Source organism: Branchiostoma lanceolatum, chromosome 2, assembly GCF_035083965.1.
Source record: "Branchiostoma lanceolatum isolate klBraLanc5 chromosome 2, klBraLanc5.hap2, whole genome shotgun sequence".
NCBI classification, from domain to species: domain Eukaryota; kingdom Metazoa; phylum Chordata; class Leptocardii; order Amphioxiformes; family Branchiostomatidae; genus Branchiostoma; species Branchiostoma lanceolatum.
The window spans coordinates 10,215,686-10,238,540 of NC_089723.1; the positions used below are offsets into that span (position 1 = coordinate 10,215,686).

Sequence of the window (22,855 nt, forward strand, 5' to 3'; positions counted from 1 at the left end):
AGATAATTTCATCTCACTGGTACTTTGATATGTGATCTAGTTACTTGGTACATGTACATGTAGCTGTTGTGATATCATCACAGTATACTCTTCCATCAAACAGTTAAAGTGTGGCTGAAGGAGTGTAGGCTAGGCCAGTTGTGTAAAGAGTTAGCCTTGCTGCACATACTGTAAATGCATTCAAGTTCGTGTGGTTTTTACTTCGCGCTAAGGCAAAAATGAAGTGTTCGCAGTGGTTTATAGTTCGCGGCAGCGCTATAGTCACATGCGGCTACAGTATAGGAGAAAAATGTTTGCGGTGGCTTTAAGTTTGCAGTAAAACGGTTGCCGCGAAAACCGTGAACATAAAACCACTGTGACCATTTCTGCATTTACAGTATCTGACTGATAGAAACAGAAACCTTATGTTACTGTTTTCCTTACACAGGCGATGAGGCTATCAAGGCCATCAACATGGCGATAGACAGCGGCTCCACGACGGAACTGATGTCGGCGCTGAAACGTGCAGACGCACAGCTCCCGCAGGTGGAGGACCACGGCACTCAGCTGTACCTCGCGGGACTCACCAACCTGAAGAACAAGAAGGACGGGGTTTGTACTATTTCAACAGTCCTTTCCAAGCATTCATTTTGATGACAAGCAATCTTTAATGAAAAGGATGTCCCTGTAGCTCAACCGGTAGCAGCCTCACAGTTGGGCTCCTGGTTCCAATTAGTTGGTAACTGGGAGACCCTGGTTCAAATCCTGGGAAGGGCATCTCGGTTAGAACTGCGCATGTCTTTTGAACGGGGTGTAACATGGGTGTCTGTGTTCAAGTGTGCCTGACGTTAAAGGGGAAGAGCTAGCAACATCTCCCTGTAAAAAATGTACCCTGCTATTGAAACATCAAGAAAACTTGCTGGCCTATATGCCACTAGGCGATACAACCTATGATACGAGGTGAACAACAACAACAGTATGAGATGGAGCTTAACAAATCATCAGATTTGTAGTCAATGGCACTGTTTAAAACTACAGGAGCTGTGGCATCTGTGTCAGATATTTGTGATCAGTGACAGTGCCACTGTAATGATATCAAGTTCATTTTTGTGTGAAATCAATTTGCGAATAGAAAATGTGAATCAGACATGAAGTCATTATGATAATTTTTCTCCATTGTTGTTGCATCAAGGATGAAGAGGAAGCCGTAAGTAGACCTGTGTTTTCAATGTGCACCATCTTTTTTTTCTGAAACATGGCATGCTACAATGATCTATCATGGATATACCGTAGCCCTTTTGTTTTGTAGTTCTATACAGTGACAATTACTGAAACCTACAAAATATATGGTTTATATCATGCAGAACCCATATGATGGATGTATGTAGCATGTGCCTAATATTGCAGCATGATAACAAATAGGATGAACCACCGATATCTCCTATGAAATATGGCTGTTCTCCCCTACAAATCTATTACAGATTAAGCCAGAAGTCTATCAGTCACTTGCTGAAACAGGCAGCACTGCACTCCCTAAGGCACTTTCCATTACCAACTGGCTGAAGCAATTATGAAAGATTGTGCCAGCAAAATTACAATTACATGCCTTTTTTGTGTTCCTATAACTCATTTATTCACCATCACAGCAGCCCCACTATCTTGAACAGAAACAGTGTGATTATAACAAATGAAAGGTTTTCAAAGACAGCAGATTTGATATTTTTAGTTATTCATTGACATTTGTATTTGAGTGATGTGCTTTACCCACTCTGTAAAGGGTTCCAACTATATCACACATACTGTAAAAGCACACCATGAACATGTTTTATAATGATTGCCAATGTTTAGTGGCACTAGATATTAGGAGTGTGAATATGACATTTCTTGTTTGCCTCAGTAGTTACATAGTATATAACCTCCTTGACAGTTTAAATCTTACTATATATTACAATGATTGTGACTGCAGTTTTTGTATTACTCACTAGGAGGGGCTAGTGTATGACAAGCTGTTTGGGGCTGTTTAATTAGTAGCACTAGATATAGGGAGAGTGAAAACTGCATTTCTGCATCAGTTACATTTAGTACACATTTTGTCACAAAGATTGTGACTACAGTTTTTTTAATACTCACTAGGAGGTGCTAGTGTATGAAGAGCTGAATGGAGCTGTTTAATTAGTAGCACAAGATATGTAGATAGATTATAGATTCATAAACAACTAAATTGGGATAATGAAAATGATATTTCTGCATCAGTAGTTACATGGTGAATTTTATTATTACAAAGATTGTGACTGCAGTTTTTTTAATACTCACTAGGAGGGGCTAGTGTACGACGAGCTGAGTGGAGCTGTTGAGGTTTTGTCTGCGATCTCCGGAATCAACAGAGCGGTGGAGGCCGGGGACAACAGGGTCATCCTGACGGCACTGACCAATCCCAAGGCACGGGTCACGGGCGTGGAGGAACATCTTGTGGATCGGTACACGGAAAAACTGAACAAAGCAAAGGGGGCAAAAACTGTGGTGAGTATATTCGTGAATAGTTTCATCAGGTTGGAAGTGACTCTTTGCATACAACCAAGTGTTTTATTCAACCAACATTTCAAAATGTTACTTGAATCAAACACTTGGTTGTGTACAAAGAATATTTTTATTCTGTGGCGAGTATAGTTTACCAGGGATGTTTCAGTTCTGTCCATTCATACAGGCTGTAAAACTCTAATGCCCTGTTTCTGTGTAAGAAAATTAAAAAAAGTTACTCAAAATATTAAGTCTTGGAAAGATATGCTTTGAGTCTTTTCGACATTTATTATATTAGCCATACCCTACTCTGTTACATGTACATGTATGTCTGATATGTTTTCCTGGTCATACAATTTATCTCTTCCATATTACATTCGGTACTTTGCAGCCCAGCCTAAAAACATGAGAATCTATGTTCAAATTTCTTACATAGTGTTACATAGTCTCAGAGTCTGTGTCTGTATATGTTTTATGTTGTCGTATGCCCTCAGGATGAATATGAGCGTGTTTACAGTTTACACTGTGTCCCTGTTTACATGTGTTTGTACTTACTTTCTCCCACGTTTCTCACTCTTGCAGCCTGGCAGCAAGGCTGCTGTAAGTAAATGAAACAGTCCAGTAGTCAGACATGTAGTGGCTACATGTAGGTAGTGTGCACGCTCACAGTAGAAGCAGAATCCATTGAGAGAAAGCCTAACATGAACATGCTTTGCAGAGTTTTTGCATAGAAGTAGAGGTAGACTTATCTAGTGTATTTTGATAGAGAAATGCTTGTTAGATAAAGAAATGCTTGTGAAGTAGTATTCCATCTAAAACAGTTCATGGGGTGTCTAGTAGCTTTTCTTTCAGATTGGAAGAAGTGAGAAGTAATTTTATAGGAGAATAGGAATTTAAACTTCTTCCAGCTGCCAAAATGCTTGACCAGTACCAATTTTTTGTAAACAACTACATACATTTGTATAGTTTTTGGAGGAGAGTCTAGAAATTTCCATGACTACCCCCTGGCCTGTTTTATGGAAAAGACTGCATGCGGCATATACTGCATGGAGAATGTTTCTCCTAACCTTTTACCCAACAGAAAGCTTATTAGAGGCTTAGTGCTTCTCTTGCATGTCATCATTTATGTTATTCAATTTGCAATTCTACTTTCAAGTTGATCCTTTTTTGCTTATCTCTGTGTTGTTGTCCAGTCTTTGCTGCATACATAAGAAGTTATCCAGTGATAACTGATGTTGTCGCTGTTGTCTTTGTTAGATGGGGACGGATTACCTGAACCCAGCTGATGTGCAGTCTTGTGTGGATCAAGTGAACCAAGAGGTTCAGGAGGAACATGACAGTAAGTCCACACCTGTGTGGGACATCATTACTCTCTAATGCCCCTGTCACACAGTTGATAAGATTCGGCCGTATTTGTTGATTGTTAGAAGGTCGTAGAATTGAAAAATCCCCATAGATTCAAGACTAGTATTTTTCACCTGAAAATTACATCGAACGGGGCTCAGGGACCTGCGAATGGTGGTCAGTCTTTAAAGATTACACCATGATCGAGATAAGGCCAGACGTATTACTGCCAAAAATGACATTTACAGCTCGCAGCTGGTCAATTTGTCTGCTGTGTGATGGGCATAAAGACCAATTTGTGACAGAACTAAATGTAGTTTGTGTTAACTGGGAATCACGAGGTGTCACAAATACTTTGTGTCTACACTACCAAAAATCACTTTTCTTATGTTTCTTGTTTTTCCTTCTACAAAGAATTTTTTTCTGTCAGCAAGAATATTATTCTGTATACAAGAATCCCTGTTTTGAGCACAAACAAGAATTGCATCTTAGAATTTTTTTCTTGAACTTGCTTAAACCAAGAAAGTTCTAGAAATTTATTCTTAGTAGAATTATATTGTCAAGGAAAAATATCTTAAAAGAATCTCTAAGAATACCATATCTAACCAAACAAAAAACAAATCTTATAGTAAAACAGCAAAAGACAATTTTTCTTATTTTTCTAGAAAATTCTTTTTGGAAAACATCATGCTAGAAATATTTTCTTAACTTTAGAATATAAAGGAATAAAATTCTTTATGTAAGAATTGACAAAGACAAGACTTCGCAGAAGGTTTCTTGAATTTTCTTGTTTTTCTTCATATAAGAAATATTTCTCAACATAAGAAAATTAAGAAAAAACAAGAAAAAAGATTTTTGGTAGTGTAGAATTACTGCATTCTGACCAAACATCTAGTATTTAGAACTATACATGCTTCGATTTCATAAAGTAATGCATGTGTTGAATCTACCATGATGATTCTGTAGGAATTGAGGCCATTGCAACCATCAATGATGCCATCGAGGCCGGCGATGCTGAGACCACGCTGGCAGCTCTGCAGATCCCTGCAGCTAAACTGACTGATGTGGAGCCGCAGCAGGCCGTACACTACCAGACTATCCTCATGCAGGGCAAGAAGGCAAAGGCTGAGGTGGGAATAGGCACTTTGATTATTTTATCTATCTATTTTTCTAAAATGAACTCGCTCAGTGCAAGGCCGTAGGGGGCCACTCGTCTAAGCACTGAACTAGTTCTTACTGTAGCAGCATCTCTTCACCCTAGGTCAGAAACATCAATACTCGAGACAAGCATGACTTCACTGACCCATTAGGAGAAGCAGGGGTTACGAAGGCTGCTCGGGAAATTCCCTACCCCATTTAGGCCAGAATGTTTTGATCCACTCACACCGGGGCATGCCCCTACTCTTTTTTCAATGATGTGGTGGGTTGTTAGTCTCCTCAAACACGGGACCTCCATTTAACGTCCTATCCGAGGGATGTCCCTAGCAATGCTAGGTACTCTTTTACATCTGAGTGAAGTGAGGAAATTTGTGTTAGTGCCTTTCCCAAGGGCACAACGTCGGTGGGCATGTCCAGACATGTCTGGGGGCAACCCGGGGATCGATCTCGGGTCCTCTTGTTTATCAGCGGAATGTTCTAACCATTACGCCACACAACACCATACGAAGAGTCAAACTTGAAATCAGCAACCCGTATAACTCAAGGGACTGAGGAAAAATGTTTGCTGAGGACAGGCAGTTGGTCAGAACAGTTGGGGGTTAAGTATGTAAAAATAGAGTGGGACTGTTTTAATGTGTCTTGCGACTGGAGGTTGTTGCCTGTGCCAGGTGTTTGCTTGTCCAGGTTGGACTGTACCAGTAAATGAATTAATAAAAAGACTCTAGCATTGCCTTGTCCATTTGTACTCCCTCTCCTTCAATGATTTAGTGATATATTATGTATATAACTGTTCAAAACTGCCCAAGAAGACCACTCAGGAGACCAATCAAATCTGGCCTGTGTGGACAGGTGGTCACTATGGACAGGCTTCTGAATGTTTGTGGCAATGGCCAAGGGAAAAATTATCTAAGGTACCCTGAAAAGTTGGTCACATTGGCCAGTTGGACCTTACACTGTATGTAGAGGTGGTCATTTGTGCAGGTTTGACTCTGGTGATCCTGAATCAAACTTTAAGGTAAATGATGTTATTATAGCCAATATATATTTGTATTCAGGAGACCAATGATGACTCAGCAGTGCTGTGGCTGGAGGAGATACAAGAGGGAGTCAACACTGCCAACAGACAAGCTGTGGGGGCTGAGAAATGTGAGTACTACAAATTTGTCATGTAACTGCTTAATTTTGCTCATCACCTGTAAGAGCTATGACCAAGGGCAGAGATGCTAATGAAATTCACAGCTCCATGTTTAGAAAAAGGACAAAGTTTTTTTTTTTCAATTTAGATCCTAGATCTACAAAATTACGTTGGCACAAGAAATTGGCATTTAAAGAACTGGGTATAATTCTTAGTGTAAAAAATGCTCTTAATCCTACAAAATTGCCTGTTTTGTGTTGTCTGACACTTGATTTGAACTGCTGATATCAGCTACAAACATAAAGAGCAATGGTGCTTACAACAATTCTCTCTCCTCCAGTGGCTGTTGGCATTGCCAGTATAAACCTGGCCATCGATGACGCCGACCCAGCCAAGACTCTGGAGGCGCTGAAGAACCAGGATGTCTTCCTGCACCGCGTCCTGCCCGAGTGTGCGGAACCCTACCAGGCCAGTCTGGAACAGGCGAAGGCCACCAAACTGGAGCAGGGCGGCGACGCCCCCGGCAGCTCCTGGGTGGAACACAAGACCAGACAGGGCCACAACTATTACTTCAACCTGGAGACCATGGAGTCCTCATGGCTCCCACCTGAGGGATTCAGCAGCAGCAGGACACACCTGTCCCGGGAGGAGATACAGGTGACTCGGCCTGTCTTTTACTTACATTGATTATATGTGACATATAGTGGGGGGGGGGGGGGGGGGGGCGCCACCTTTACAGTTTGTGCCAATAATGCATGCATTCCTCTGGGGAAGTTGACAAAAAAATTAGGTGTCATTATGCCAGGGGTTTTTCTAGAAAAAGTAAACAAGAGGGAGCACACACATGCGAGGGAGCGAATTCTATGTATTCATGGATGAATGGATTATTGAGTGAAGGCTGTATGCTCATATTAAGCTAAAATCTGAATTTGACAAGGGGGAGCTGGGCTGAAACAAGAGGGTGCAACGCCCCTCTTTCCTGATTTAGATGAACCATCAAAGATTCTGGCCAAGAAGCCTTACCCTCAAATTCAAGTCGACTGTCATCAAACACAACACCGATAAATTCTATACGGCTATTCTCCAGGGAAACACCCCCAGAAGACGAAAAGGTGGAGAAAAGTCGTTTTTGTCAATAAATTCAACAAGTATGACTATGAAGTCTGACCTGTCATAGCCACCCCAGAATTGCCAAGGTTTCACCAAAAATCCCAACAAAAAAGGCTCTCAATGTTTTATTGTCCTCCTTAATTATGCTCTCTCATTGTGGGGTCTAGGCGCCTGTGCTTAAGCCCTTGTCCAGGCCCCCTATAGGTGTAGTCAGTGTGTAGTATATTCGTCCTTCAGCACCAAGGACAGTTCCACCATACATGCTGCCCTCTGCTGGGCAAGCCTGGTAATGGTGCGATGTATATGACCATGCTTCCTAATATGGTACAAGGATAGTATGTATGGGGGCCGAGGCTAGACCTTATTCAGGACATTGTGATTTCAAATTCTGGCTCAACATGGCTATGGAATTAACCTCAAAATTTAGTAGCGTGTTGGAAGTTTATGGAACAAGCATTATTAAATTGTTACAGATTAGTCTGGAGTTATTATGACCATTAGGAGGAAGAACATGAAGTTTTGAAGGGTTGTGATTGTTGTGTAGTCTGCTTGCGTATATAAGAATGATATAATATAAGTCAGGTACAGTATAGGTCAGTAACTTTCCATCTGAAATTTCTCCATGTGTTGCATTGTTTTCTTGTAAAAGAGTCTCTTTAATTTTTCTATTGTCTTTAGAATCTGTGTACAAAAATATGATGTCAACATTTCTGTATATCTCTATTCTCTATCATTTTTCTGTTCTCTTCTATCCCATCTTTTAGTCTCAAGCATTCCTTTGACTGGTTCATCTACCTGGTACTTTCTATGTTTTCTTTCTTTTCTCTCAATTACATTACAGTGTTTTTGTGCTTGATTCAGTTGTCTAAGGTTGTGCTGGCTTTGTGTCATTTGTTTTGACTTTTGTTGCAGAAGACAAATTTGAAATACACTATTGATATTTGGTAGCATGTTTTCTAAAAGTTCAAATTTAAAGGTTAATACTTTTTTAAAAATTTTTAGTGTGACGTTCAAATCTTAAGATATACGACATGTCTGACAATTTTGTGCTTTAATCCTGCCCCAGGCTGCCCTGAATGGCGTGACTAATGCACATGACCGCCAGGAGGAGTTTGAAGCTCACGAGGACGACATCATCAAGCTTCAGGCGTACACGAGGGGAATGTTGGCTCGCAGACGCTACAAGGAGAGGCTAGACTACTTCCACCAACAGCTACCTGCTGTCGTCAAAATACAGGTGAATAATGGGACTAACACACTTGTACACATGTATAGTTGTTTGAATACATTAGAAGTTGAACTTTTAGACTATGAGTTCACTTATTACATGGACTTCATGTCTATCATATATTTGTCCTTGTACCTACTATACTGTAAATGCATTTAAGTTCGCCGTGATTTAATTTCGCAGTAGGGAGAAAATAGGGGTGTTCATGGGTTTTTTTAGTTCGTGGTTGAAACAAGTTGGTAGGCGGGCAGGTAACCGAGTAAGCATTTTAAAGGTTACCACGAAAACTCTGAACATTAAACCACCATAAACATTCATTATTCTATAGTATCACCGAAATCAAGTTGAGGAAATCCAGGATGATAAAAGGCAGACTGCCAATCTTGGGAAAATCTGGTGAAATTTTGTCTCTTCGATGAGTCTTGTAAATCCTTTGCTGATAAGCCATATTATCTTGTTTTCCCCTTCAGTCCCACTACAGAGGATACCAGCAGAGGAAGAAGTACCAGGACAGGTTAGGTGTTCTGCACGGGAATCCGTGGGCCATTGTCAAGGTAAAGAAATCTCACAAATTTTATTTGAAAACACGTAATAGCCTGCTTAAGTTAAATCCATTTCGTCTCAAGATAACTGCAAAAGGTAAAAGAAAAAGTTGCCCCTCCACCTTATAAACTTTAAGGTTGATTTGCAAGAGGACCCAATATATACAGAACAAGACATGTTACATTCCGTCAGGTGGAGACAAAAGTGAACACCATTCAGTGGAACAAATAAGATCTGATAATGTCAAAACAAAATCGCTGTCCATAACTCAAAGACTAGTCATTCTATGTTGAACTACATGTCCTATATTGTACAATGTCATGTTCTAACAATATTCTTTCCTTGGTTCCAGATCCAGGCATATGCAAAAATGTGGCGAGCCAGAAGGCAATACAGACAACGTCTTCAGTACTTCCATGAGAATGTAAGTTAAGCATAAAAACTACCTAGTCAACATACATGTAGTGTCAACCATTTGTATCAGCCAAGTGAAGGTACTGTACTTTTGCCAACATGTAACAACAATGTGTCATTGTTTACATGAACTTGTAGGTTGCCTCTGTGGTGAAACTGCAGGCCTTCTTCAGATCCAACATGGCCAGGCATGACTACCACCTGCTCAGTAAGTCTCTACTATGTTTTCAAAAAATATTTTGTCGTATGTGTTGGTAGTACCAGATAAATGCTTCTACCATCATTACAGGTTTGCATAGCAAAAAGTTTGTTGGATCCATTCGCATGTGTGGTGGCCGCCATCTTGAATTGTGACGTTACAGGGTCGCCATACCATTTTATTGGGAGGTGTGCTTTTTGGGGTCGCTAGCGTTCTCTCTATTTTTAACAAATCGGCACACAACTATCACACATTCAACTCAAATAAAAAGAAAAACAATACCAATTCAAATTTTATAAAAAGTATATGTAGCACAATATTAGTGAATCCAGGATTCAGCAATAGCTTGAACTGTGCAATTTATGAAGCATGTTTGCCAAATGCTGTATGTTGTTTTATCATACATTGGATAGATAATTTTATGCAGTAAGCAGAAAGATACACAGTTGTTTGACAGCCAAAAGTAAAAAGCAAATAATTGCTTTAGTTGGAGATGTTGATTGAAAAGTTGTGACTGAGGTACATGTACCTGACTTTCCACAGCCCACTCAGACAACCCTCCCCTGTCGGTGGTGCGTAAGTTTGTTCACCTGTTGGACCCTAACGATGTGGACTACAATGAGGAACTTGGTAAGGAAATATCAGTCTTGTTGTAACACAGCCATTCTGAAGTATGGTGTACACTGTATCTCGTCAGTTTTTGCTCATATGTATGATGTGTAATTTTGTTATGAATGTCCAACACTTTGCCAAGACCAAATTAATTTAGGAAGTCTAAGTAACATTGAAGAAACCACATCAGCCAGTGATACAATGTTACATGTTACATGAATACCAGAATGTGTTTCCATCGGTATTCATGTAGTGGCATTGGCATTTGAGATCAGCAGACAGTAGATTCATTATTCACATATGCATGTAGACTACATTGTAAGTCAACTTGTGACCTTGACACTGTTGGAACACACATTTAGTATGCCTTGCTATTCCCAAAATATCTTCATAATATTATTGAAATTCAATCTTCAGAAACTAGATTATCCGATTGACATTGCAGTATCATTCTTATTATAACATGGCCCTTTCTACAGTAGCATCATTTAGCATTTGAGATTAGCAATTCAGTATTCACTTGACTATGTCAACTTTTAAACTTGATTCTGTCAGAAATTTTGACCTGATTCTAGATCTGTTGAAGCTTACACTATGCCTGCTATGCCAAAAATGTCTTCGTAATGTTGTTGAAATTCAGTCATAGAAGATTATCCAACTTGGATATCGTAAGAAAACTGTTTGTCCTGTGCCACAGAGGTTCAGAAGCTGCGAGGACAGGTCGTACAGGACATCCGAGCCAACCAGGAACTGGAGAACAACCTCAACCTCATGGACATCAAGATTGGCCTACTAGTCAAGAACAGGATCACTCTACAGGTCAGCATGCCGGTGCTGTAGTGAGCTGGGAGATGGGTGGGTTGTATGAGTCCTGGTAATGAGTGGACGATTACCATGGGTAGTTGGTTGGTTGGTTGCTATGGGTGGGCACAGTCATTCACTAACTAACTATCTGGTTTATCGACTGTTGCTCCTCATGTCACAACGTACTTTGGCTTGTACTTGTACTTGATGGCAGACTGCCAGGTGCCTCTGTCCTTCAAGTTACTAGTAACATGAATAGGTCAAGTATTACACAGGCTATCAATCACACTGTTAGCACAGACTTGTACAGGGTTGTGCATCCGTTGGCAACCATGGCTTTTTTTTATCAATTTCATCTGAAGATAATTGGGTTGCCCCTTCAACTATAAATTAAAGTTAATTCCCAAGATGGTCCAGTATATACAAACTTTAAGACATATCGCATTCAGTGTGGTGGAGATAAATGTGGACGATGTTCAGCCAAAGAAATAAAATCTGATTATGTCAAAACAAATTTGTTGTCTGTAACTCAAAGTCTTAGCCGTTCCAAGTTCAAAATCTGAACCCAAATTCTTAGCCATTCCAAGGTGAAAGAAGTATTCTGTATTCTGACCGTTGGGGCCAAAAATCTAATAGATACTCTATTATGTTCAATGCACAATATGCTATTGTTCTCCCCCTGCAGGATGTTATTACCCATGGGAAGAAGCTGAAGAAGAGACAGCAGTCCACCTCAGGTGGAACCACCATGATGCACGAGAAGGGAGGGCTGAAGGCACTGCACAAGGACAGCCGACACAAGCTGGAGATGTACCAAAACCTGTTCTACCTGCTACAGGTGAGGACCGCCCTCTCAAATTACCTGTATCACTTGTGAAAGCTTAGTGTGATTGTGATCTCAAACCAGCTATGAACAGTAGAGCTACTCGTCCACTGGTCATAGCAAAGAAGATGCTGTCAACAGTATTTACAGGTTCATTGTACTGGGGAAATTCCCCTAACTCTTTTTGAGAAGTACACTGAATAGTGGACAACGGCTTAACATCTGGTCCTCACAACAGCAATGCTTTCCAGTAGTGTGCATATTAGGTGAGCGACACAGCTGGGATTCAAACTCACGACTTATTGGTCCAGAGGCATGCTAGGGTCACTAACCACTTGACTATGCATGCTACAACAGTATGGCCAGGAATAGCCATCATAGTTTGAAAATTTTCTTACCCTAGACACATTATGAACAAGTAATGAAACCTACCTGTTACACATCCTGCTAATATCTGAAAGTTTACTCACTGCTCTGTACTTAAGGTCTCATTCCTGTATTACTCCAAGTGGGTACCCTAAAAGAGTCCGTACCCCAAAAAATGAACGGCTGCATGAACGTGTGTTCATATTGGTGGGAAATTCCCTTTTAGCCAGCCCGACTGATCTCAAGCGTCAAACTGATGAAAGCTTGTTTGTATAACTGAAGAAATTAGCAGGTAAAGTTCGGCAGCCGTGCGCGAGTTCGGACATCCACAGCCCGGCATTGTCGGTGATGCGGCCATGCGCTTTCAGCTGGAAAGTGCCTTTTTTGGGGGTGTAGCTTAAGTAAGTGCAGTTTGTGATTGCCATAAAAAGGAATTGGTTGGCAATTTTTTCACATGATCTAGGGTAAATGTGCTCAATGAATGGCCTTGGTGCATTTCCTATATAGCTTCATTATGAACTCGCCCATGTGAAACACGTTTCATAACATGTAAGCCTATGGGGCGAAAAAACTCATAAATGAGACCTTATCTCTTCCCTCCAGACCAATCCTGTGTACCTTGCCAAGTTGATCTTTGAGATGCCGACAGGACGCACCACCAAGTTCATGGAGTCAGTGATCCTGAGTCTGTACAACTACGCCGCCAACGCTCGCGAGGAGTACCTCCTCCTCAAGCTCTTTAAGACGGCACTGCAGGAGGAGATAAAGTAAGGACCTACTGTAGGCTTTGCTGAAGGATGTACGTGTAGTACTAGTAGTCATGTGTAATCTTATTTCTGACATTGCTTGGAAAGTAACGAAACTAAGTAGTGCAAGACTGTAACCAATAGTTTTGTGCTAACATTTCTTAGCATGTCGATGATATGCAATCTTAATATTCAGATTGAAAATTATTTTTCGTTATGAATAGATCAGTCAAAATTTTTGAAATGCTCAGACTTTTGTTTGAAGCCTTTTGAATATTAGTTATTTGCGAAATTGTTTTGCAGCTGCTGATTTGAAAAAAAAGCTGCAGCAAATTTGATGCCAATTGCACTGATTATGCATTATTAATTAGTCGTGGTGGTTTTGCACATTTCATCTCTGATGCACATTCTTCTTTCTCCCTCAATTTGATTTGATTTTGTAATCATTTTGTTGAAAGTAGTAGGTAGCAACTACATGTAGCCGTAGAAGTTTGGTGTGGACTGAGTTTCCTTACGCATGCAATGTAGCCTGTGTAATTTAGCTTCTGACTTTTGGGTATACCAGACTTACATGGTTTATTTTATTTACCACTCTCATTTTTAGAAGGTCTGATGCGTTTCTTCTCCAATATCTGTTCTCTCTCTAATCTAACCTTTCCTCTTGCCGCACCGTTCTTCCTGGGGTACCTTAGCAAAACTATGTGAGTACTGGTGGAAGCCAGACACTTTTCTTGATATTTTCTGTTTGTTCAGGTTTTAAGGTTGGGTGGTTACTTCAAAACAGGGTTTGTGTGCATCCTGTCATGAAGTTTCATGAACAAATTTCGTCAGGAAAGCTCAGGACAAAGTGGTGTTCTGGAGAATGTTTTTCAAAACTGTTGTTTGTAAATAAGGACTACTGTTTCGAATCTATGCCTGGACTTTGGGCTTGATGCTGCAATGAATTATCATTAGAATATGTATCTGTAATTGACATTGAAAGTACAAAAGAGGAAGAAATTTTCATAGCCACAGTTACATGGAAGTCAAAGTGCTTGATGATTTTGAAAAATCACAGAATCATCACCATCTTGTGCACGAACCCTGTAAATGCTATGCTTGGTGGCTTGGAATGCATGCCATATTTCTCACGCACTGCAATGTTATTGCCAGCGCCAAGTAATGGTTTGATTTGTTTGTTTGTCATGAAATATTTGCTTTTTGTAAAGAGGAATACATAAAAGATCCAAATGAACTGTAACCAAATTTTTTAATCTTTTCAAAATGACAAAAGTGTCTTATGCTATTGAAAATTTGTAGTTGGATGAAAGTTACTGTACTGACATGTAATCCTGGAAAAATACTAATAAAATGTAGTCTAACTAACAGAACTACGTTGTATATATTGAACACTGCTATGACATTTCTAACAATTAATCCTAACATCTTAAATGCTTAAACCATTTATGTTCAACATAGATGTCACAAAATGCCTGTCAGGTATTTGTTATGTCTCATGATAGGTTTAAGTTGATATTAACTATAGGCAGTCATGTACTGTTCACAAATATTCAAAGGAAAATGCTGAAACCTTGCCTCTCTGCTGAATATTAAAAAGTGCAGTTCATAAACAGCAAAAGGCAACTGTTTTGGATGACGTAATATAGTAAAATTGCTGATTTTCAATTTTGATACAAATTTGTGGGAATGTTACATGTTGAATTGCAACCTTTCACTAAAGCTGTTGTTGCCCCCCTCCCCCTTCAGTAACAAGGTAGACAAGATGATGGAGATAGTGACTGGGAACCCCATGGTCATCAAAATGGTCGTCACCTTCAACAGGTAGGAATAATTGTACTTTATATCCATCTGTTCTCTTATGGGGAATTCAAAGGTTAATATATTGTCTTTGTGTTTATGATAGTTATGGTTTCATATTCGAATGAAATTGGCATTATAAAGAATCCATACAAAAAGTGAAGTGCTTACTAACTAGCTTTCCAAAGTCTACTTCAGAAGGATCATAGGACTGATTGAAAGCATGTTGGTAAATGCTTTTCTTTGTGTATGGATATAGTGTAAAAAATCTGCATACTAAAAATGTTCAATGCTATGAGAAGTCAAAATGCACTGGACTTTTTACAGTTTGAAATTTGACTAACCAAACCTTATTTTTGCTGTTTTTTTCTAATGTGTCATTCATATATGAATGTGAGGTAGATAAAAGATCACTGAATACTGTACAAACAGGAAGCCCTATAACCTTTGTTTTGAATTTGAAAAATAAAGCCTTTTAAAGCAACTTGCTATTTGATGATAGGTGCTGCCGCATAGAAGTGGGGGGGTTTGCACTCTCTCTCTCTCCCAAGGGTAACATATTCAGAGAGTGCAGCCCTCCTCCCGTGTTACCAAGACATGATGTGTTGTCCATGTTAAATTGTTTTGTGTGCATGTACATGACTTTTTTTGTGTAGCATTGTATGTCACCACTACCCACAAGTGTGCATGTGTTAGTGCATGAATGTGTGTGGACATTGTATGTGTCTTAGTGAGAATTGTGCACGACATAAGACTAACCTGTCAAGCATGTGAAAATGAAAAGGTTACAGAATATTTAGAAAATGTAACATTGTATCATACAAGTGTGAGGTTATTTTTCATTTTGTGCCCAGTGTCTTTAATTATGTAGAAAAAGCAAGTTTCAAAATAATGACCCACTAAACCCAAATTTTACTCTCACTAGTGGATTTCTTATGTAGCATGTGAATGCATGAACAAGGTACATGTATATGTGTAAACCTGTCCAGAAATGTCAGTAAAGCTGGTCTTATGGTTTCCTGCATGTTAGCTCTGTAGGGCTTCAGGGCTTTGGCCAGATGAGGTGCTTTTTTGTGTGCTGTTTCTTGTTTCTCATACATGCACTGCGTTGACTTTGAGTTGAAACGCTTTACAATTTCTGTTGGTTTGCTTCATTTGTTTGTCCATTAATGTCAAAAAAAAATCATTCCCTGTTGTAATTGTTGGTGCAAAAGTTCACTAGCAAAATATCAGTTTATCATCAATGCTATGTGTCTTGTCTAGTTGGCACCAGAATCTTCACTAAAAGATTTTCTTAATTCCATGAACCAACAGTCTTAGAGCTAAGGATAGGAAAGGAGCAATAAAATCACATTCAAGAAATTAATTTGACACAAGAAGGAGCTAATTTAAAAGCCCAGTCCATAACTTAGTTAAGCATTGTTCGGAAGGAATGGCACTGTAACTTTCCATTCCTGTTGCCCCTTCAGACTCCCCCAAAGTTTACAACAACAGTAGCCACACTGCATCCTGCGTTGTGTTTCTCTCCTTGCTTGCCAGCAGCTATACTATTGCATGTATTAAGTAGCTTGCTCTTCTGCCAAAGCAAAATATCTTCTCTTGGGTTTGAACATGCCACAAGACCTGAATGTTTCTAAAATCACACAACAACACTGCAAATAGAACAACTTTCCTGTCAAAATGCAACGGTCAAAGTGCAAACGACATAATAGTCCTGGCTGAAGCTCTGAACCATCCTTCTAACACTAAGTCAGTGAAGACTAACACGTCCTTAGAGTCGTCAGTATTAGGAGATGTCAGAAACGGTCTGATTGTGTTTTTAACATTTCTCTGTCTGATCGACCCAACTAGCAAGTACGTTATCCCCATAACTCGGCTCCACCGAGCTTACTCTGTGAGGGTTAGGTGTAAAGGGGACAGGAAAAGAAGGGAAACCCTGGTGCAGGAGGTCCTCAGGTAACACTTCTCCAGAGTAACGTAGCCAAAACCTGTCTACACTCTAACATGCATGGTATCAGTCCTGTGGTAGTTGAAGTCGTTACCTAGCATAGGTGGTAAACTTCCTGTTCTTTAGGCAGTCTGTTAAATAAAGAAATTAACAAAAATGAACATGAAAGTTCTTGCTTGCATTTTGTATATTCTAGTCACATATAATCTACCAAACTCTAACATGCATGGTATCAGTCCTGTGGTACATGTAGTAGAAGTCGTTACCTAGCATAGGTGGTAAACTTCCTGTTCTTTAGGCAGTCTGTTGAAGAAAGAAGTTAAGAAAAATGTACTTATAAAATAAAAATTCTTGCTTGCATTTTGTAGCAAACTAACCCCAAGACATAACTCAATAGGGACACTTTGTACTAATTTTACTCCTTACCAGCAGATTTACCAGCACAACTAACCCTATTAGAAGAGAGCAATTATGATAACAATGACAAGTTAACTCTATCTTGTAATAGTTGGCAGTTTTTCTAGCCCTCTAACAGCCTTCTCTGTCTGCTTCTGCACACTTTTACCTTCATCTGCCCTGTTCCATACCTGCAGCTGTTCCAACCTTCACTTGTGTGTCTTTCAGACCCCGTTCATATTAAGCCTATCATAGCCGGTTGAATAAATTAAAAGATTTAATCGGTTAATTTAGCCAGCTATCTTTGCCCAATATGAACGCAATTTAACCGGCCAAAGAAGGGTTTTATCAGGTTAAATTGAAACCAGGAGGTGGTTTCCATTTAACGTGCTAAAACCCTTATTCAACCGGTTAAATTGTGTTCATATATAGCTAAGATAGCCTGCTCAATTACCCGGTTAAATCTTTTGATTTATTCAACTGACTGTGATAGGCTTGATATGAACAGGATCTCAGTCACTGTCAGAACTTAAGCAGCTATCCTAGGCAGCCAATCAGTGGCAGGAATGGGGAACAGCTTGGCATCCATGACAGTCATACAGGCATTGTAGCCAGACATGACTATGTAAGAGCACTCTGCATAGGCTAGGTTCAGGAATGAAACAATTATTCTTGATAAAATTTCAAGCTGATGATGTGTAGTTTGACGACTGAATCAACATGAGATTAGAGCTCACTGTAGTGTACACTGTACAAAATTTAACCATTTCTGTAATAATTCAAAACAACATTGACACCAAAAATAAACAAAATAATCAACAAACAGCACTGTTCCCAGAATTTCCCTGTGTTGTATGATACATGTAACATTGAAGACTTTGTGTCAAGAGGTCAAATGCATATGAGGCCAAGGGCATGATTTCACCAGTTTACTACATTTGTTTGTGCATTTGGTGGGACGTATTAGATAATCGTATTGGAGTCCTTTGATTTGTGATACTGCAAAGTACAGTTACTGTAACTGTTCCTTTACAGCTGAATTGTTGGTGTATGTTCAAGGAATTCCATGGGAGAATAATTTTGGATTTTGCCATATGATTTTTACATACTACATATGTTAGTTGCTTTAGTTGTCAATGAAGAAAACAGATCTCTGTTTTGTCCTCCTGTCAACGTGCATGAACTCCCCCTTGTGACTTCCCTTAAGCTTGCAGGTATTTCCCTGTCAGAGAGTATGTCACTTTTTGAAGAGCAGTAATGAGTTATCTTTCTGTCCTACATTTTCTTAGAGACTTTTGAGCATTTAGATTCGCTTGGTTTCCAACCTCTTATAATGTTGGATATCTGTCATAGAATACTCTAAGAAGTAGCTCAGTAAACTGTAGTGTTAGACTGTTCAGTAGCCTATAGTGTTAAATTGTTAACATAATTATTACAAAAGGTAATTTTTCCACTGTCATCGAAACCGTCGAAATGGGAGTCATCAGGGACCAACCCATTGAATGTGCCATTTTTCTATGTTTTCTTTTCTATGAATAAAGAGGACGTTTTGTCACAAAAAGTGAAACACAGAGCTTACATATGCAGTGGTCCCTAACAACTTTGTGATAGGAAATCGTTACTGACATTGCCACCCCTCCCTCCACCAGGGGCACGCGAGGTCAGAGTTCACTGCGGGAGATTATTCAGCCCCTGGTGCTGACCATCATCAAGGATAAGGAGATGAGGATCAACTCCAACCCCATCGAGGTCTACAAGATCTGGGTCAACACCATGGAGTCCAAGACTGGAGAAACAAGGTGGACAGGAAGAAACTAATAGTCAGACTTGGTCTCAATGACCACTCACGGAACTGAGATTTTAATTTGTGAATGGGGGGGGGGGGCGTTGCTACAGACAAGTTAAAGTTAAAGTCCTTCCCGCACCGAAAGGTGCATAAGGCGGCGCCCATCTCCAGTTCCAAAGCCCTTGGGCCACACAACTTTGTGCAAGTCACTACAGCAGGGGGCTAGTCCACTGGTAGTGGTGTGTGTTTAACTGCCATACTCTTTCCCAAATGCTGAGTGCTAAGCAGAGAAAGCAGTATGTACCATTTTTAGAGTCTTTGGTATGACCCGGCCTGGGTTCGAACTCACCCACTCTACTCACTCGGCCATTGCTACAGACAAGAGGGTCTTAATTATGTAAGATGGGATCGTGTTTCGACATGTCTTATTGACTGGAGGTGGTTGGCTGTGCCAGGTTTGACTGTCCTTGACATTGCATGTTTTGTCATGAAGCAAACTATATTGTGAACTACATAATCATCCAAAAGAAATAAAGGAGGCAAGATCTTACATAGCTAATAAGTTGCTAAGAAGTGTAATGCTCCTTTGGGGCAATATGGAAGTTTATAGAATGCTTTCTGGATTTGAGGGTCATACGATTTAGTGTTGAGGATCTGACAAGCTGAACATGTAAGCTGCAGACTAGGATGGATGGCAGCGGTGTAGTTTTTATGAATGAAAAGAGGTCCTGGATTTCTGCATCATTGTTTCTTCGTCCCCCAAAGCTTATAATTGCATGCTTCTAACTTCGTATTGTGTTATTTGGATTGTAGCAAGTTGCCATATGACGTGACAACAGAGCAGGCTTTGCAGCACCCTGAAGTCCGGGAGCGGCTAGAAGCTTCCATTGCACAACTGCGCAACGTCACGGACAAGTTCCTGAACACAATCACCTCCTCGGCTGAGAAGATACCGTACGTAAAGCCTGAACCACCTTCTTTTGTAACCTCATAGTCTTACTGAGAATGATGTTTATTTACCCCATTCATTCACTGCATTTCCACAAAGATTAATCTTGTGCAAAAGTGCAAAGTAAAATAAGATAACAGCAGTTTGAAAAAAAAAGAACCTTATGCCACACCAATTTCATTTCTTGGTTAACAGATTTTTTTAGATTTAAGCATGAGGACATCATTAAAACAGAAAGCTGGAGTGAAAACTTGCACCTGACCATGTTCACTCCCTGAAACTGTGTGCACCAAAGTACATTTGTACAAACTTTCCTCTGAGATTCTATTTCATGTTGATTTTCCAATCTAGCATATTTTTAAAAATTCCGTTGACCATGAAATCAACTTGGTGTGGCCTTATGCAAGAGTTTAAAGTAAGATAAAATTCAAGAACAGCATTTTCACAAAAAAGAGCCTTATTCAGAAGTTCAAAAGAAAACAAAAGAACTACATTTTCACAAAGAAGATCAGCCTGATGCAAAGTTCAAGGCAAGAGAACACAAGAACCTTATGCAAGTTCAAAACAAAAGTAATCATTACTATTAACAGGAATACAGCACATTGTGACAAATAACCTGGCAGCTATGTAAGCTCTTTATCCTGGGATTTTGGATGTACCTGTAAGTTGATGTTGAATGTTTATATTGGACACAGGTACGGTATGAGGTTCATGGCCAAGGTGCTGAAAGACTCGCTACATGAGAAGTTTCCTGATGCCACCGAGGCAGAGGTGTTGAAGGTGTGTCCTTAGATCATATACATATGTACCAGTACGATCAATTAGGTACAGGTCCAAAATACCTGAACCCTGCTGTATTGGTACTAATCAGTTCTAGCCTGTCTAGGATAACAGGTCAGGGGACGGCCACTTTGGCAGATAAAATCACCATGAAATTACCGCGGCAGTGGATTAAAGCCACATCTATACTTCTATACTACATCTATGCAGCACAAAAGATCACCTTTGAAAGTCTAGAGTCAAATTTTTATAAAAATAATAACTACCGGTACTATAATAACTAATGTTAAGATGAAAATCTGAATTGTAGTTTGTAAACCTAACAAGTTACCCATGCATAGTGTGACATTTGGTATTTCAACATCAATTACTGAAGATGAAGTTAACAATAGATCAAAGAGAAGCACGTATACATGTAGAACCTCTATGTTAGTTATTAAGTATCCCGTGCCATGCAGGTAAAGAAGACCTTTGTTTTTCCTGCAGATCGTAGGCAACCTACTTTATTACCGGTACATGAACCCAGCGATTGTGGCTCCGGACGGGTTTGACATCATCGACGTCAACGCTGGAGTTGGCCTGTCGCCGGACCAGCGGCGAAACCTGGGGTCCATCGCCAAGCTGCTCCAGTTTGCAGCATCCAACAAGATTGTGAGTTTTATCTTTTAGGGAAAACAGGAGAAATGTTTGATTGGTATATTTGCTTGACATACCATAGTTACAAGGTAAAACTAGTGCAGACTGTATTAATTATATCAATTAGGTTATTATGAATAAGTTAATAGCTTTAGTATGAACAATCACAGAGTGAGATTTCTTTTTTTAACTGATCATTTAAAACCTGAATTACTTAATGTAAGCAATTGATTTAATACTTTTGTAGAGCAATTTTAGAAGTACTTGGATGCTGTCACATAACACTACATTTGCACCAGGTCAACCCTTGTCCTGTGGGTCCCCTAGATATAGGGGTTGCACTTTACAGAGCCAGTATATGGGTCCAGTGTATGTACAGGTTGGGGATATTTTTCAGCTGATCGCACGCATCACACCGGAGCGAAACACACAGAATGCGGAAGTAACTATGCCACAGCAGCGCTGAAAAACTCAAGGGAAAATGACCCGATTAAGAAATGAAATTAATGAAATAATTTGCATAAAAACGCTATCAAATCGCCAGCAGGACAAGGGCTAATTATATAAATAGAAGGCTAGACTGTTAAAGCAACAGTTTGTAACAATCTGTTCCCTTTGTCCACAGTTTGATGGAGAGAATGCCCATCTGTCCTCACTCAACGACTATGTTTCACAAGCACACGAGAAGTTCAAGTAAGTGTCTGGTGTCTTGTTGCTCTGATTGTTCTTGGCAAATTTGATCCAAAGTTTTCACAACTTGTTTTGTTGAGTCAGTTTACGTATTGTTTATTAACCAACAATAAAATCTTCAGGAATCTTATTACATTCATGTAACATACATTGTATTACATGTACATCATTGAAATTATAGGTAGCATACGGTCCAGTTTTACATTAATTCTCCTGAACTGAATTTAGGAATGACACACAAAATTTATGTTTTTTTTTTTATAATCTAAGATCATGTATTTAAACCATGTTATTTTGGTCTAAATATTGACCAAAAAATCAATGATTTGACCCTCTTTATCTTGGCCCAGCAGTAGGATGTTTAGGCAAGATTTTAAAGATTGCCCTTTTTTCTCAGGAAATTCTTTGCTGCTGCCTGTGATGTTCCAGTGCTGGAGGAAAAGTTCAACATAGATGAGTACTCAGACTTCACCATGCTGAACAAACCTGTGGTCTACATGTCCATCAAGGAGATCTGTGACACTCACAAGGTCAGTACACTAGATTTGTGAAACACGTTTAAAGGTAGAAAATTGTAAGATTAAACAGTCACTGCAACAAGGAAAGGAAAAAGATCAGCACGTTCACAAAATGTACAATGCTCAAACAGAAGTAAAATGATTTTATAATGTTTTTTATGACTCCAAAATACATTTCTTATTTTCTCTAAAGATAGTATAATTTAATGAACATTACTATGTTCACCAATCAGCATGTCAAATACACCAGTGTCTGCGAAACAACAAGCGTGTCCAAGTATTGAAGATTGTAAGATTACTGCCACTGCAAAAAGTAAAAGAGTAGTTCAGGACTTTGCCCAAACTGTACAAAGCACAAACACAGAGGTGAAGTGATT

General features: G+C 39.6%; 1 protein-coding gene across 5 annotated transcripts in view; it reads left to right on the plus strand.

Moving 5' to 3' along the window:
- LOC136427415 (ras GTPase-activating-like protein IQGAP1) overlaps positions 1–22,855 on the plus strand; it is a 74,251-nt gene that overhangs the window by 41,648 nt on the left and 9,748 nt on the right. For 4 of the 5 annotated variants that reach the window (XM_066416251.1, XM_066416255.1, XM_066416253.1 and 1 more), the window contains 22 exons: positions 428–591; positions 2,296–2,499; positions 3,079–3,096; positions 3,754–3,835; positions 4,807–4,970; positions 6,054–6,144; positions 6,474–6,790; positions 8,310–8,480; positions 8,942–9,025; positions 9,367–9,438; positions 9,567–9,636; positions 10,171–10,257; positions 10,937–11,058; positions 11,729–11,881; positions 12,836–12,999; positions 14,725–14,799; positions 18,769–18,918; positions 19,719–19,859; positions 20,550–20,634; positions 21,121–21,285; positions 21,896–21,963; positions 22,358–22,490. In XM_066416251.1, the coding sequence (XP_066272348.1) occupies positions 428–591; positions 2,296–2,499; positions 3,079–3,096; positions 3,754–3,835; positions 4,807–4,970; positions 6,054–6,144; positions 6,474–6,790; positions 8,310–8,480; positions 8,942–9,025; positions 9,367–9,438; positions 9,567–9,636; positions 10,171–10,257; positions 10,937–11,058; positions 11,729–11,881; positions 12,836–12,999; positions 14,725–14,799; positions 18,769–18,918; positions 19,719–19,859; positions 20,550–20,634; positions 21,121–21,285; positions 21,896–21,963; positions 22,358–22,490 (2,780 nt within the window). The remainder of the gene's footprint in view (positions 1–427; positions 592–2,295; positions 2,500–3,078; positions 3,097–3,753; positions 3,836–4,806; positions 4,971–6,053; positions 6,145–6,473; positions 6,791–8,309; positions 8,481–8,941; positions 9,026–9,366; positions 9,439–9,566; positions 9,637–10,170; positions 10,258–10,936; positions 11,059–11,728; positions 11,882–12,835; positions 13,000–14,724; positions 14,800–18,768; positions 18,919–19,718; positions 19,860–20,549; positions 20,635–21,120; positions 21,286–21,895; positions 21,964–22,357; positions 22,491–22,855) is intronic. The other variant, XM_066416252.1, reaches the window with a different exon arrangement.